The sequence below is a fragment of the Oncorhynchus tshawytscha genome, linkage group LG26 (genome assembly GCF_018296145.1).
Source record: "Oncorhynchus tshawytscha isolate Ot180627B linkage group LG26, Otsh_v2.0, whole genome shotgun sequence".
Classification (NCBI taxonomy): domain Eukaryota; kingdom Metazoa; phylum Chordata; class Actinopteri; order Salmoniformes; family Salmonidae; genus Oncorhynchus; species Oncorhynchus tshawytscha.
Window position 1 is genome coordinate 46,457,789 of NC_056454.1, and position 16,894 is coordinate 46,474,682.

General features: G+C 43.0%; 2 protein-coding genes across 4 annotated transcripts; one reads left to right on the forward strand and one right to left on the reverse strand.

Moving 5' to 3' along the window:
• Nucleotides 1-122: 122 nt before the first annotated feature.
• Nucleotides 123-4,355, reverse strand: rbm45 (RNA binding motif protein 45). 2 transcript variants are annotated; one of them, XM_042306833.1, is made up of 11 exons: nucleotides 3,807-4,355; nucleotides 2,531-2,653; nucleotides 2,319-2,445; nucleotides 2,106-2,225; nucleotides 1,834-2,007; nucleotides 1,600-1,729; nucleotides 1,385-1,484; nucleotides 1,070-1,233; nucleotides 622-830; nucleotides 494-524; nucleotides 123-366 (listed from the first exon to the last, which is right to left on the reverse strand). In XM_042306833.1, exons 1-9 carry the CDS (start codon nucleotides 4,074-4,076, stop codon nucleotides 638-640), a joined length of 1,401 nt encoding a protein of 466 aa, XP_042162767.1. In that variant the 5' UTR covers nucleotides 4,077-4,355; the 3' UTR covers nucleotides 123-366; nucleotides 494-524; nucleotides 622-637. The 2 variants fall into 2 exon arrangements, with proteins under 2 accessions (XP_042162767.1, XP_024245563.1); XM_024389795.2 differs by lacking the exon at nucleotides 494-524.
• Nucleotides 4,356-9,653: 5,298 nt separating this feature from the next.
• Nucleotides 9,654-15,899, forward strand: LOC112225664 (cytochrome c). 2 transcript variants are annotated; one of them, XM_024389798.2, is made up of 3 exons: nucleotides 9,654-9,795; nucleotides 14,894-15,067; nucleotides 15,170-15,899. In XM_024389798.2, the coding sequence occupies exons 2-3, from the start codon at nucleotides 14,899-14,901 to the stop codon at nucleotides 15,313-15,315; spliced, it is 315 nt and encodes a 104-aa protein (XP_024245566.1). In that variant the 5' UTR covers nucleotides 9,654-9,795; nucleotides 14,894-14,898; the 3' UTR covers nucleotides 15,316-15,899. The 2 variants fall into 2 exon arrangements, with proteins under 2 accessions (XP_024245566.1, XP_024245565.1); XM_024389797.2 differs by having other exon boundaries at nucleotides 9,665-9,821.
• The last annotated feature ends 995 nt before the right edge of the window (nucleotides 15,900-16,894 follow it).

A 16,894-nucleotide genomic window follows, 5' to 3' on the forward strand; every position in this document is an offset into this window, starting at 1 on the left:
TAGGCTGCATTAAGAAAATATAAAACTTGGGCATAAATACAACAAATCTAGTCTGCTAATAACATTGAGGAAAAACTACAATATTTGACACTCATTAAAAACAAAAATAAATTCACACAAAATGCATTGGGTGTTTTTTTTTATTGAGAACATATTAGGACCAATGCAGATTCAAAATCTATTCCTTAACATCAAAATATCAATCTTGAGGAGAAAAGGACCACCACTGTCATCACCTTCAGCGTTAGTACAAAGAAACATCAAAGTAAGGTACAGAGATCACTGTCCGTAGTGTGGTCGTAATTTGGTCCTGTCATCATTTATGTCGGTTCAGTCATGTTGGAGGTCATGTCACTTAGGTCATCTCTGTAGGAACAAAAACATCAGCACTTTAAATATGCATTAAACTGTGTTGGTCTCTCCTAATGTGTTGCCCAGAGTCAGGTTAAGAAAAAAAATATATATATATTGTTTAGTCCTGCTATGTACTTACCTTATGTCTGCTGGTAACGCAACATACGGCTCTGGTAATTCAAGTATGTATAAAGAAAAAAACAGCTGGTGGACACTCGCTGTCATTGATCGCTACAGAATTTAGTCTTAACCCTTGGAGACACTTACCTTGTTCTGTGTCCCCCTAATAGGTGCGTTGACGTTTGTGAGACTCCTCTTTGGGCGGGTCAGCCCGCATCACCTTCATTTTAACGCCATTCACCATTTGACCATGTAGGGTCGCCATGGCATCATCAGCACTCTTTCTCTCTGCGTACTTCATGTAGCCCACATTCCGTCCAGGCACAAGGAAAACCTCAACCAGAGAGCCAAAACGGCTATAGAAACAGAGAGAGGGGAATAAGTGATCGGCAGGAATTTTGACCTCACCCAATCATCAATACTCACAAGATCGCAACTATCCCTCTAGCCCAAAGTTAAAAGGGGAATAGCACAGTACAGAAAACCTTATAAACAATTAAAAGTATTTTATAACCTGTTGTTAGTTTAAAGAGTTTATCAGTAATAAGTCTTAATAAACAGTGTATTAATGAAAATAATGGCAAGTATCTCATACCAGAACACATCTTCAAGCACATCCATGGGCAGAGGCAAAGGTTTGAAGACCACAAATAGGCGTTCTTTCACCCGGCTGTCTGAGGGGGCCAACTTCTGGAGAGGTGGGAGTGCAACATCTGTCTGTACCCGGGGGCTCTGAGGAACAGCGGGTGATGGGTAGCCCTGACAACGACATATCATAAAGTTTGTTAGGAAGTTCAATCATCATGTAGTAGTTTTTTTTTTTTTTTTTTTTTTTTTTAAATCTTGGTTAGCTCTAGAAAGTACTAGAAAAGGCCTCGTTCCCTCAAAGTTAACCAAGTCAGTAACTTACAGTACTCGTCTTCCTAAGTGGTGGTGGGCCAGTAGGAGCATTGCACACGATAGACATCATCTGGGCTGCTACCAGCTGCATGGCCATCCTTCCCACTGGACTGGAGACAACAAGAGGGTAAATAAGGACCAAACAATAACATCTGCTAAACATTTGTATGTGACAAATAAAATTAGATTTGATGTACAATACCATGAAGTTACATTTCATCCTACCTTCTTCTGTCCTGCCCATCATCAATGTGAGTGACTACTAGCCGGTTCCCAGGTGGGTACTCAAAGCCATCCAGTTTGTTTTTCGCATAGACAGCTGATCCAAGGTTGTTGTAGCGAATCATAGCTTGCCCTGAAAGGGTAAAAAACACACACAAAAAACACTACTAGACACCAATTCCTATGCAATACATCAGGTGTTGCATCTGAGGGAGTAACTGTGTGTTTTGTGGCTACCTGTGCTGAAACCATATGAATCCTGCTGCATCTCGCAATAATCCATCCCCGGGATCAGGTCAAAGAGGCTATAGACTTGATCTTGTGTGATGCTCGCCCTTGATGACACCATTAAGCACCTGGTGATGATGTCTGTGCCCCGCATGTCTCCCCTGGTATGAAAACCAGAGTCCACTTCAATGGGAGGAAATAGAATGGTTTAGAATTTGCGGAAAAACAATCATGGGTCTGAAGAAATTGTAGGTCTAGTCACACCAATGGCAGGTACATACCAAATGGATAGGAAGTCATTCCTGGGTCACCCTGGACATGCTCTGCTCTGGCAGGGCTGAAGTAGTCGTTGTCTGGGGCTGGCGTTTTGTTCCTCGGCTCTGCAAGAATGGCCCTATATGCTGTTGTAAACAAAAACGACACAAACATGGATTACTAGATTGATAGTTTGGGTTTTCACAGACATGTGATATGAATAAAAAGAGACAACTTACTCTTCTCACAGTTCTCTATAGCGGTGGCTGCCTGTGAGGGTTTGTGATATCTCACATACCCCAGGCCCTTACTTTCTCCTGTGGTTTTATTCTTTACGATGATGCAATACTCAATGTCACCATATTCCTGTGAGAACAAATGAGCGATAAGCAAAGGCAATTCCAATACGGTTTATCAACCAAATACAACATGATCGAGGGTGATGAAGTACCTTGAATGTTTCTTTCAAGTCGTCCTCCGTAAAGGTTTTGGGAATCATCACAAATATTCTGGTGAGCTCCTCATCCTCCACGTCTCGGTGGCTTCCGGAGGACCTCGCCTGGGCAATAAACACCTGGCAGAAGAGATAACTTAGCACGATTAATAAATATATAAAAAATACACACACACCAAACCTGACAGAAGAGAAAGAACCTATGCCGACAGGTGAGGTAAAACCCCAATAATCAGGAAAATGACTGAGATTACTCTGGCCCAGTGAGAGTATGATTCATGCCTTTTGTCCAATCCGTTTGCAGTATAAGACTGGTATCTAGAAGTGGACTTGTGTGTCTGTCCAGAGGGAGAGAGCACTAGGCATTACGAGCAGTCTCATGCTGTGATCTCCAGAGCAGAGTGCTGCTGAAAGGAGGAATCCCCGGTGTCTGTCATGCACACAATGTGGTGCAACGCAGACAAGGTTTCGAGCGGAGACCAAGTCGGTCCTTCTGGTTGCACTTGGTATTTTGTCTTTGAAAAAAACAAACATTATATTGGGAGTTGTGCCTGTTGTCAGAGGGCTGGACTCATGGATATAACCCGTTTTAACATATTTTAGTAAATACTTTTAACACCTATTTTTCTTCAAACTGCATTGTTGGTTAAGGACTTGTAAGTAAACATTTCACTCATGTCTACACCTTTTGTATTCGGCACGTGACACATACAATTATTTTATTTGACATTTTTTGACCATTTTAAAGTAGTCAACTGGGTGGGGATTCTTATGAGTTGGGAGCAATTCGCCAATGAAGAAGAAAATGGAGTACCTTAAAACAAATACTGCCACAATGGCGCTGCCCATACTGTCACAGATGCTATATAAACGGTACAGATACAAAAAGGAGTCCTCCATCTCCATGGCCTGCTCACACGCTTATCTGCCCTCATTGGCTAGAATGGTCCCAACTGACCCTCCCCCAACCCCCCATCTTAAAAGACATGCAGTTCCAATAGTGGTCAAATCGACTATCTTGTTAATATAATAGACCATCTGTAATCTGTCTAGGGATAATATGCTGGTGCAATTTCTTACCCCATCCAATGTCACTTTTTTGGTCAACAAAATGTGCAAGGCACTTTTCGATCTTAGAAAGGCAGCCATACGTAGGCCCAACTCCTTCACCCAGCATGATACTACACAAATCCGCCGGGAAACCAAATGAAGAAGCACTAGCTACAATAAGTGTTAATAACATGAGCAAAGTCACTGAAGCCAGAGTACATACCTTGATCGGTTTGGTTCCTTCGACCAAGCATTTTCCATGCATTTCTTCCATAGCCGTACATGCCTCTGACGATTTGGTAAATTTCACAAAGGACACTCCTTTTGACTCCTTTGTCTGTTTGTCTTTGACTACCCAAACATCCTGAATTTCTCCAAAAAGAGAAAACTGCTCCCGGATCATGTCCTCGGTGATGGACTTACTTGTAACTAGAAACAAGCGACTATTTGGGGGATCATCGAGATCCGTCGACGGCCTAAATGCATCCTCCATTTTACCACCCTGAAAACTATCTCGCTAAGCTAACGTTAGCTAACAAGAGACACACACACACTTGCGAAGTGGAGTCGACGATGATCCGTAAACAGTTATCGATAGTTTAAAGGTTTCACTTGTTCTGTCTAGCACCGTTTAAATTAAAATTTAAAAAACAATTGATAGTATATTTTCTGTAGCGAGTGATGTTACGTTTGATACTGAAACTTGGAGAAATGCGTCGAAATTGCGGCAACGTACAAACCCCTGTCTCTCCTTTTCCGGAAGAAACACGTGATCAATGACGTCCAAAGATTCGTTTCGTCGAACAACCACCTGATTGGTTAGGTGTAGATAGATAAATAGTAATGGCGTCTTTTTGTAGGCACTAACTCCGCTATGAAATCGTTGGACAATGCCTATGGAGAAAATGAATTGCATTCTGGTAGTTTTTTGTTTGTTTGTTGCATAAACACAGATTTAGGAGATCTTATGCGTAGCCTAGTGGTTAGAGCGTTGGACTAGGAACCGGAAGGTTGCGAGTTCAAACCCCCGAGCTGCCAAAGTACAAATCTGTCGTTCTGCCCCTGAACAGGCAGTTAACCCACTGTTCCCAGGCCGTCATTGAAAATAAGAATGTGTTCTTAACTAACTTGCCTGGTTAAGTAAAAAGGTTATCTGTTCTATGAGATACTCTTAATCAGCTAACTTCACATTTTGTGAATGTTGAAGAATTTATGTTATTAAAAAAGCACATAAACCACAAAGGCTTCATAATTCATAAAGGTCATGTTAACTGACTGCTATTATCTTATAGAACAAAACGTAAGATCTCCTAAACCTTAATTCCAAAAGCCTATTTAGACATACTTTTTTTTCACATAGGGGTGGCTGAACGAACGAGAGATTCAGGCTTTAGGGCGACAAGCAAGCGCTTCCTTCTTCTTTTGAGTTTAATGGAGTTTGGCATCCGATATGTTGCAATACAGCCCCCAACTGGACTATACTATAAATGTATTACACTTTCAAATCAAATTTTATTGGTCACATACACATGTTTAGCAGATGTTAATTGCGGGTGTTGCGAAATGCTTTGTGGTCCATAAAGTAAAATATTAAAATACATTTAAAAAAACCTTCCAACTAACCCTACAGTCGTTAAAAACCAACTACCCCAATCCATTAATATGACCCTATCTGGTCCCGCACCATGCCAATGGCCTGGGAGGAAGGGATACCACCACACAACACACCCTATAACTCTTCTGAAGTCAAATCTCGTACGCCCAAATACTTCTCTGCAGCTGCCACCACAACATCTATTTCTGTGATTTACATTTACATTTCTGCGGTACAGTTGATAACCATTGCACATAAACGCTAAGAAGCCAACCTTACTGACGCATATATCACTCGTTGGCCTATCCCTCTGTGCTGGCACATTGTCCTGGTCACCATCGTCCTGGTCACCTCAGATAACTTCTCAGAGCGCCAATATTTGGAGAGCATGAGCAGTGGCCACACACAGGAGAAAAAACAAACTCAACTCTGTTCGACTGTTCTTGATGATTTTCTTGGCCTTTCTGTGACACTGGGTAATGTAGATGTCCTGGAGGGCAGGCGTTGGGCAGACCCCACCACCCTCTCAAGAGCATTGCGGTTGTGGACGTTGCAATTGCTGTACCAGGTGGTGATACAGCCCGACAGGATGCTCTCAATGGTGCATCTGTAGAAGTTTGTAAGGGTTTTAGGGGCCAAACTGAATTTCTTCAACCTCCTGCCTTGTAGGGTTGTCACGATACCAATATTTGCAATGCTACGATAACAGATTTTCCATGGCAAAAAATAAAACACGAATTAGACTAAACTATGGTCCTATAAAACCTACTTATGTAAAATGTTGGGTGTTATAGCTTCTAAAATAAACAAATGTGACAACATAATGCTGTTTGTTTTAAAAAAAATGTTCCTCAAGATATTAAATGTTTTGTTTCCTTGCCACGATACTTCCTGCGATACTGGTATTGTGGCAAACCCAAAACTTTTTCACCACACCCTTTGTGTGAAGGGACCGTTTCAGGTCGTCAGTGATGTGCACGCCGAGGATCTTGAAACTTTTGACACTCTCCACTACAGGCCCTTCGATGTGGATGGGTGCGTACCAGTGGAGGCTCCTCAGAGGAGGAAAATTGTAAAACATTTTAAAAAGTTATCCCTTTTAGATAAAACTATACTAAATATAATCACGTCATCAAATAACTGAAAACACATTTCACAATGAAAGTCTACAGTAGCCTCACCAGCACTTTGTAGGGTAGCACCATGGTGTTGCCGGAGTACAGCTAGTTTCTGTCCTCCTCTGGCAACATTGACTTCAATACAAAACCTAGGAGGCTCATGGTTCTCACTCCTTTCCATAGACATACACGGTAATTATGACAACTTCCAGAGGACGTCCTCCCGTCTATCAGAGCCCTTGCAGCATGAACTGACATGCTGTCCACCCAATCAAAGGATCAGATAATTAATCTAGTACTGAAAGCATAAGCTACAGCTAGCTAGGACTGCAGTGTATAAAATGTGGTGAGTAGTTGACTCAAAAAAAATAAACCTGAGAGGGTGGTACGGCTTGTGACAATATTCCATGTAACCGCTCTGCCGCGTCCACAATGATTTCTATCTTCCTGGACCTTCTCTCCACCTTGGCGGTGCCATTAATCCCCATAGCGATAAAGCCCACAAAGTCCACCTTCTTAACCTTTAAAATGTCAGGATTCCGCTGGTGAAAGGCAACCCCTGCAGCCTGCAGTGAAGGTCTATCCACCACCATGGACTCTTCAGGTGCACCATTCAAACCCTCAAACCTTTTAACAGCCGCTGTATATGATGAAATGCTCTGTACAACCCTGACTTTGGCCACCTCATTCTCTTTCACCCTTGTGGGGCATTTGAAAGAAGTGGCTTCATGGTTCCCACCACAATTGCAACATGTCATTATTTTCATCACTTTTATACTTGATATCATTGGCCACTTTAATAAATGGAACACTAGTTACTTTAATAATGACACAATAAGAATGTTTACATATCTCGCATTACTCATCTCATATGTATATACCGTTCTGTCACTGCTTATCAATATATGTTATACTTATATAGTCTCATCCCAGTCCTTTACTAGATTGTGTGTATTAGGTTTTGTTGTGGAATTTGTTAGATATTAAATTTAGTTGTGAAATTGTTAAATATTACCTGTTAGATACTGCTGCACTGTCAGATCTAGAAGCATAAGCATTTCACTACACTCGCAATAACATCTGCTAACCATGTGTATGTGACCAAAAAATTTGATTTGATTTGGATTTCTTTCTACTTCTACGGATCAGAAGAAACGTGTGTTGTGTCTCACACGATTTTATAAGTTTGAAGTGTCGTGTGTGTCTCTTAGGAACAGGGCACCGCTCAAGGGGCTTATATCTGAAGTCTTGTGGGAAGTGGATGTTGAAGAGATTTAAAAATATTCCTGGAGTGATTGATGCATGTCAGATGAATCACGTGGTTAAAGAAGAAAAATTGAAGAGTCTATCTGTTCTTTAGTCAGAGTCAGAGCATTTATCCCTAGACCAATGCAGTGTGATCATTGTAAAGCTTGTTTCAAGTGTTTGCAGAAGAGAGAAGCCGAGATGTCCAAGTAGTGGAAAAGATCACATTATATGTTGTCTGTAGGTAGGCAGTCACCTCTGTGGTGGGTGTTTAACAATCTGATGGATTGTTAAAGCTGTCCCAGCTTTGATGCACCTGTACTGACCTCGCCTTCTGGATAGAAGCAGGGTGAACAGGCAGTGGCTCGGGTGGTTTTTGTCCTTGATGATCTTTTATGCCTTCCTGTGACATTGGGTGTTGTATGTGTCCTGGAGGGCATGTAGTTTGCCCCCAGTGATGCGTTGTGCAGACAGCAAAACCCTCTGGAGAGCTCTGCGATTGTGGGCAGTGCAGCTGCCGTACCAGGCGGTGATACGGCCTAACACAGAACCCAAACCGGCTGCGCGCGTACGCCATCGTGCATACATTGATTTTGTCCCCCTTCACCAAACGCGATCACGACACACAGTTTAAAATATCAATACAAACTCTGAACCAATGACATTAATTTGGGGACAGGTCGAAAAGCATTAAACATGTATGGCAATTTAGCTAGTTAGCTTGCACTTGCTAGCTAATTTGTCCTATTTAGCTAACTTGCAGTTGCTAGCTAATTTGTCCTGGAATATAAACATTAAGTTGTTATTTTACCTGAAATGCACAAGGTCCTCTACTCTGACAATTAATCCACACATAAAACGGTCAACCGAATAATTTCTAGTCATCTCTCCTCCTTCCAGGCGTTTGAATTTATATGGTGATTGGCATCTACACGTTCATAGTATTACCACGACAACCGGCAAAATAGTTTGTCTTTCAATCACCCACGTGGGTATAACCAATGAGGAGATGGCACGGTGGGTACCTGCTTCTGTCAACCAATGAGGAGATGGGAGAGGCAGGACTTGCAGCCGATCTGCGTCAGAAATAGAAAGGAGTTCTATTTTAGCCATTGGCAACGCAGACGCTCGTTGGCACGCGCAAGCAGTGTGGGTGCAATAATTGAATAACACGACGCAAGCGGTGTAGTCAGGGTATTACAGGATGCTGTCAATTGTGCACCTGTAAAAGTTAGTGAGGGTTTTCAGTGACAAGCCACATTTTTTCAGCCTCCTGAAGTTGAAGAGGCGCTGTTGCACATTCTTCACCACACTGTCTGTGTGCATGGACCATTTCAGTTTTGTAGGTGATATGTACACCGAGGAACGTAAAACTTTCCACCTTCTCCACTGCTGTATTTGCCCACTGCTCCATTTGCCCGCCTCTCGTGATCCTCACAGCCTTCACTCTACCCAGAACTCTCTCCACCAGTTTGGATATCTCAAATGGATTCCTCAAGATTGGTAATTCGATCAGCTACTTCTCATTAATAAACTGTACTCCAACAATATACAAAGTGACATTCTCATCAATGTACACTACTTTGGTCCGTTTACCATTCTTTTGGACAATACTTCAATTCTCCTTGATAATACTGCCATTAGATTCAGAATCCACTTCGCCATCTTTTTCTCCATATATGCTTCGCCTCTTCCTCTCTGGTATAGTATGTACTTTGGTTAGCTTTGTGTAGCTATATCTTCTTCTCAAAATAACTACCTGGTGTTAGGTCTATGTATGGTTACAGGGATGCAACAGACTCTCTTCACAATAAAAGACAGTGAAATGCCCCACAACAATCTTAAACATTCCAACTGTTGTCTGATCTTTCCAATGATGATTGGTTAAAAAAAAAAAAAGTAGTCCAAGAGGAATACAGACATATTTGTTGTGGTGTTCGTGTGAATACAAACAACAACAACAACGCATTTTCACTGAAATGTTGTGTATGCTATTACCATTCGTGTAGTAGGCCTACATCAATTGTTCTCAACTCCATCTAGGGCTTGAATGCAAAACAGCTGTGTTCGTCAGAGTGATGATAGAGCATGTGACTGGCCAGTCTGGATGACATAAAAAAAATATTCTGGAGGGAAGAAAAAGGAACTTGGTCGCAATACTATTAGATCCAGTGAGTCGGCTACCGGCAAGGGGGAAAGCGGATCGGATTGGAACTAAAGCACACACAAAAAAAAGCTCTGAAGTTGGAACAACTGTAAGGAATATAGTTAATTTGAACAGGTAACATTGATTAAATACGTTTTAGTAGTTGAATTTGTAGTCAGTTTCTTGAATTGTGAACATTGCGTTCGTTTTTTATTTTTATTTGTTTTATCTAAAGGAACCTTTTGCCTGATTCTGTATCCGCTGTTGAAACGTGGTAACTTTACGAGCCCGCTAAACATCTCAACTCAAACCGATAACTGAAAAGCCACACCAGGAGACAGTTGTAGTGATTTGAGTTAATAGCTAACGTTAGATAGACTGCTTAAATCAGCCGTTTTGTAATGTCGTGATTACTATGGTCTTGCCTTTTAACGCGTTAGCTAACCTTGGCCACGGCGAGTTAGCTAACCTTGGCCACGGCGAGTTAGCTAACCTTGGCCACGGCGAGTTAGCTAACCTTGGCCACGGCGAGTTAGCTAACCTTGGCCACGGCGAGTTAGCTAACCTTGGCCACGGCGAGTTAGCTAACCTTGGCCACGGCGAGTTAGCTAACCTTGGCCACGGCGAGTTAGCTAACCTTGGCCACGGAGAGCTAGCTAGCTAACCTTGGCCACGGAGAGCTAGCTAGCTAACCGTGGCAACGGAGAGCTAGCTTGCTAACCTTGGCAACGGAGAGCTAGCTAGCTAACCTTGGCAACGGAGAGCTAGCTAGCTAACCTTGGCAACGGAGAGCTAGCTAGCTAACCTTGGCAACGGAGAGCTAGCTAGCTAACCTTGGCAACGGAGAGCTAGCTAGCTAACCTTGGCAACGGAGAGCTAGCTAGCTAACCTTGGCAACGGAGAGCTAGCTAGCTAACCTTGGCAACGGAGAGCTAGCTAGCTAACCTTGGCAACGGAGAGCTAGCTAGCTAACCTTGGCAACGGAGAGCTAGCTAGCTAACCTTGGCAACGGAGAGCTAGCTAGCTAAAACTGACGCCCTCTTATTTGAAAGACGTTTTAACGTTACAGTTTTGTTAAACTTGGTTATCATATCACTATACTACCCAAGCTTAGTTTTACGTTGCCTACACCCAAAATGCCGGTACGTTCAGTCATTCGACTCTCACTCGAAGTTTCATGAGGAATTATGAACCCCAAGGTGACCACCACTTAACACCTGCCTTCCTTCCAGTGATTTTTATTTCCGCTACATACTGTACAGGTGTCGCTAGCGACTGCTACGAACTACTGCAGAGATATACTGGCACGATATACTATTGTTTCTAAAAATCATTTGAGATGGAGAACTTGTTGGTGGTACTTTGTATTTTTTTGGGGGGGGGGTTTCTAACTGCACATGACCATTTAAAAAAAAAAAAAAAATTGAATGTTAAAATGTCCTACACTGAATTGTTCAGAATTCAAATATTAATGTTAAGTTGCAGGTGGCAACATGGATAAAATAACAGTTCAACCAGTTTTGTAAAGATGACATTCTCCATTTGAAAGGGTGAGTTTTTATTTTAGCGCAACTATAACTTTGGACATTTTAAATTCATTAAGAAATAATAACATCACAATAATGGAAATTGCAAAGCCAACAATTGTTTACTTTCAATTGCCAAAACATTGAAAATATTCCTGTCAGGTCCACATTTGGTAGACATCAATAGGAAATTATTATGAAATAATATAATATTTCAGGTGTGTATATATTTTTAATTTTCATTCGTTACATGTTGACCAGACCACCCACATTACGTGTGTGAGTGGTGCAAAAATGAATACTTATGCGTGTTCAATCCTTTCATCCAAACTTCTTGCATGCGTCTGTGTAGCCAGATGCTAAAAAATAACTTGGTTCTGTATTTAATGCACTGCAAGTCCCGCCTCTCCCATCTCCTCTGGTTTTAGGAGCATATACCCACTTGGGTGATTTGAAAGATGATCTGAGGTCCAAACTCCAGTCCAGTTGGTGGTGGTAATGCACCTTAAAGTTGGTTGCTGACTGCCATATGAAGTCCACAGAAGAAGAGATCACTAGAAACTAGTTTATATACACCGCTCAAAAAAATAAAGGGAGCCCTTAAACAACACAATGTTACTCCAAGTCACTCACACTTCTGTGAAATCAAACCGTCCACTTATGAAGCAACACTGATTGACAATAAATTTCACATGCTGTTGTGCAAATGGAATAGACAACAGATAGAAATTATAGGCAATTAGCAAGACACCCCCAATAAAGGAGTGGTTCTGCAGGTGGTGACCACAGACCACTTCTCAGTTCCTATGCTTCCTGGCTGATGTTTTGGTCACTTTTGAATGCTGGCGGTGCTTTCACTCTAGTGGTAGTATGAGACTGAGTCTACAACCCACACAAGTGGCTCAGGTAGTGCAGCTCATCCAGGATGACACATCAATGCGAGCTGTGGCAAGAAGGTTTGCTGTGTCTGTCAGCGTAGTGTCCAGAGCATGGAGGCGCTACCAGGAGACGTGGAGGAGGCCGTAGGAGGTTAACAACCCAGCAGCAGGACCGCTACCTCTGCCTTTGTGCAAGGAGGAGCAGGAGGAGCACTGCCAGAGCCCTGCAAAATGACCTCCAGCAGGCCACAAATGTGCATGTGTCTGTTTCTGACCGTTTGAGCAGACACCATGGGGGTGGTATGACGGCCTGACGTCCACAGGTGGGGGCTGTGCTTACAGCCCAACACCGTGCTGGACGTTTGGCATTTGCCAGAGAACACCAAGATTGGCAAATTCGCCACTGGCGCCCTGTGCTCTTCACAGATGAAAGCAGGTTCACACTGAGCACGTGACAGAGTCTGGAGACGCCGTGGAGAATGTTCTGCTGCCTGCAGCATCCTCCAGCATGACCGGTTTGGCGGTGGGTCAGTCATGGTGTGGGGTGGCATTTCTTTGGGGGGCCAGAGGTAGCCTGACTGCCATTAGGCACCGAGATGAGTTCCTCAGACCCCTTGTGAGACCATATGCTGGTGCGGTTGGCCCTGGGTTCCTCCTAATGCAAGACAATGCTAGACCTCATGTGGCTGGAGTGTCTGCAGTTCCTGCAAGAGGAAGGCATTGATGCTATGGACTGGCCCGCCCGTTCCCCAGACCTGAATCCAATTGAGCACATCTGGGACATCATGTCTCGCTCCATCCACCAACGCCACGTTGTACCACAGACTGTCCAGGAGTTGGCAGATGCTTTAGTCCAGGTCTGGGAGGAGACCATCAGACCATCTGCCACCTCATCAGGAGCATGCCCAGGCGTTGTAGGGAGGTCATACAGGCACGTGGAGGCCACACACACTACTGGGCCTCATTTGGACTTGTTTTAAGGACATTACATCAAAGTTGGATCAGCCTGTAGTGTGGTTTTTCCACTAATTTTGAGTGTGACTCCAAATCCAGACCTCCATGGGTTGATAAATTTGATTTCCATTGATACTTTAGTGATTTTGTTGTCAGCACATTCAACTATGTAAAGAAACCTATTTAAGAATATTTCATTCCGATCTAGGATGTTATTTTAGTGTTCCCTTTATTTTTTTTGAGCAGTGTAGTTCGTCTCAAATCAGATGTATTTATATAGCCCTTTGTACATCAGCCGATATCTCCAAGTGCTGTACAGAAACCCAGCCTAAAACCCCAACGAGCAAGCAATGCAGGTGTAGAAGCACGGTGGCTAGGAAAAACTCCCTAGAAAGGCCGAAGCCTGGTTCCGCTCTAGGTTATGTGGGGTGGCCAGTCCTCTTCTGGCTGTGCCGGGTGGAGATTATAACAGAACATGGCCAAGATGTTCAAATGTTCATAAATGACCAGCATGGTCCAATAATAATAAGGCAGAACAGTTGAAACTGGAGCAGCAGCACGGCCAGGTGGACTGGGGACAGCAAGGAGTCATCATGTCAGGTAGTCCTGAGGCATGTTCCTATGGCTCTGGTCCTCCGAGAGAAAGAAAGAGAGAATTAGAGAGAGCACACTTAAATTCACACAGGACACCGAATAGGACAGGAGAAGTACTCCAGATATAACAAAACGGACCCTAACCCCCCGACACAAACTACTGCAGCATAATTACTGGAGGCTGAGACAGGAGGGGTCAGGAGACACTGTGGCCCCATCCGAGGACACCCCCGGACAGGGCCAAACAGGAAGGATATAACCCCACCCACTTTGCCAAAGCACAGCCCCCACACCACGAGAGGGATATCTTCAACCACCAACTTACCATCCTGAGACAAGGCTGAGTGTAGCCCACAAAGATCTCTGCCACGGCACAACCCAAGGGGGGGCGCCAACCCAGACAGGATGACCACATCAGTGACTCAACCCACTCAGGTGACTCACCCCTCCCAGGGACGGTATGAAAGAGCCCCAGTAAGCCAGTGACTCAGCCCCTGTAATAGGGTTAGAGGCAGAGAATCCCAGTGGAAAGAGGGGAACCGGACAGGCAGAGACAGCAGGGCGGTTCGTTGCTCCAGAGCCTTTCCGTTCACCTTCACTCCTGGGCCAGGCTACACTCAATCATATGACCCACTGAAGAGATGAGTCTTCAGTAAAGACTTAAAGGTTGAGACCGAGTTTGCGTCTCTTACATGGAGTCTGTTTTAGAAAAGAGTAGGTTAACTTTTCTACCATGGTGTTGGCTGAGGAAAAGTTCATGTGGACAGGTATTCTAACATTATATCTGAAGTGTGCATCAGAATTTGGTATGAAGGACTGCATATTGTTGCATCCTTGGCTTGCATGTTCTGTTAATACGAATTACCATAATCTCAAAATGGGATTTCTGTCATTCTGAGCACCATATGGGGGGGGCCTTATTCGGTTACACACCCAATGCATATAGGTCCTGTAAATTTCTCAAGTGTTACCGGTTTAATGAATCCTGCTCTGTACTCCTGTACTGTTCTGTCTTTTAGTCATGCAAATGTCATGCAGCTGCTGAGATGTCTGACAATGTATTCACTAGTTCTTCTAAGATGAGGCATACTGGGCTCACAACCTGAACTAAATGGAATTCCAGTTAATGAACTGTTGTTTATTCAGGGGTATTAAACAATGTTGGTTAATCGCTCAGCATTACCATTAATGCAGATCTATTTAAATATATATTAGGTACTGTAGCTGACCTCTTCTGACTTTTATTGTCCAATAGGAAACATGGGTGACATTGAAAAGGGGAAAAAGGCTTTTGTCCAGAAGTGTGCCCAGTGCCATACTGTTGAAAATGGAGGAAAGCACAAGGTCGGGCCAAACCTCTGGGGTCTGTTTGGACGCAAGACCGGACAGGCTGAAGGCTTTTCCTACACGGATGCCAACAAAGCCAAAGGTACGTCCTGAGATTGTCCACATTCTACAGGAAATAAATGCAGTCTGACAATGTAACACATTTCATTGTCATCCTGACCTGTCCCTTCACATGTGATTTCAGGCATCGTCTGGGATACTGATACCCTCATGACTTACTTGGAGAACCCCAAGAAATACATTCCAGGAACAAAAATGATCTTTGCTGGCATCAAGAAGAAGGGAGAGCGTGCAGATCTCATAGCATATTTGAAGTCTGCAACTTCCTAGACTAATGTCTACATTTTGTTCAATATTATTATTATTATTATTTTTTTTTTGTCTTCCGAGAAATATCAACTGTTCAGAGAAGGAGGGGGGGATCTTTTCAAGAAGCTTAGACTTGTAATTCTTTATCAGTTATGCCTTATGTCTGGTGATTGTTGTGGCTTTCAATAACCTGCATGACATAACTGCTGGGACTCTGAATGGCGTTTGCATGATCACTTGCCATATTGATCACAGCTGTGTCTTTGTCTTTGTTTCTCCATCTTGATGGTGTATATTATATCCCCTGGTTTAACAGGTGCTAATATACGTCAATTATTGAGCCATAGACTAAGGGTTCCAGAATGTATTGAGTCAAAGCTGTGTGACTATGCTTTGAAACGACAACAAAAAATGGTCTAAATTACATTATGGCTACTGGTTTTAATACTTGCATGGCTAATGCAAACGGTCAATCAGATTTGGAAGAGTTTGTACATTTCAACGGGTTACCTTGAAAGTGATCCCTGGCAATATCTTCATGTTGCTACTACTTCATGTATTTTATGTAGGTTTGTTAATTTAATAAATTACATGCTAAACAAGTATCCCAATTGTTTTTGTGGTCAAGGATCAGGAAGGCAACACGACTACTTCTTCGCTAATCAAGGTGCAGGAATTAAGCAAAAACCCAGAAGGCTCGTAATATGTATTGAGTACTAGATGTATGTTTTATTATGACTAAAGGCAAGAGCTGGCAACCTAAAGCTTTCCTGGTTACCCAAACTCCTTCAGGCCAAACGCCATGTCCGCGGACATTAGTTAGAATGTGTTTGCGTTCTAATCTGATTGGTGCCAGAAACGGGTTGGGTCAGCCAGAACACGTGGTTAATGCAGAGTTTTGAACATTTGCTTTGATAATCTGGTTAGATATGATCCAATCGCTGATGACTTGACGTCGCCACAAAACTACTTCAACGATGGCAGTCTGAGGTACGCAGCGGAATTATTCAGTTTGAATCGTAAGGCCCCTGTGAATCTTTGTTAGTTCATACATCAAAATGGAAGTGTTTCAGAAGGTCACTTGAAGTACCTTGTCATGCCAATAGAATGACCTTGTTGAGAAACCAGATTGGCTAATGGCCAAGTTCTGTCAACCATAGACTGAAAGTACAGCAATCATGCTTCAAAAACGATATAGATTGCGTTTTATTGTATTTAACTGCCAAAAATGCTCTTATCGAGGTCATTTATTTAGGTGACGTCAGCATGTGGGAGTTGGTGCTCAGGGATGATATGCTGCATTCATGTACTAGTTGGAACTAGGGAACTCTGAAATGTTTAACTTGCTAACTGATTGAACGGCATATTGCGTGACACGTGTAAAACTACAACCCGTTAGGAAGTCTGAAATTTCAGTTTCCTAGTTCCAACTAGACCAGTTCCCAACTAGTAATTACCAGTTGAAAGGGTGTTCAAGTAAATTCCACCTTTACCCTGCGTTCGTAACCAAATGGGAAGTGCCCAACAGAGTTTCTCAATCCATGGGTTGTTACATGGGAGAAAGTCAAACAAACTTGAATGGAATGGCCAAACGATAGAG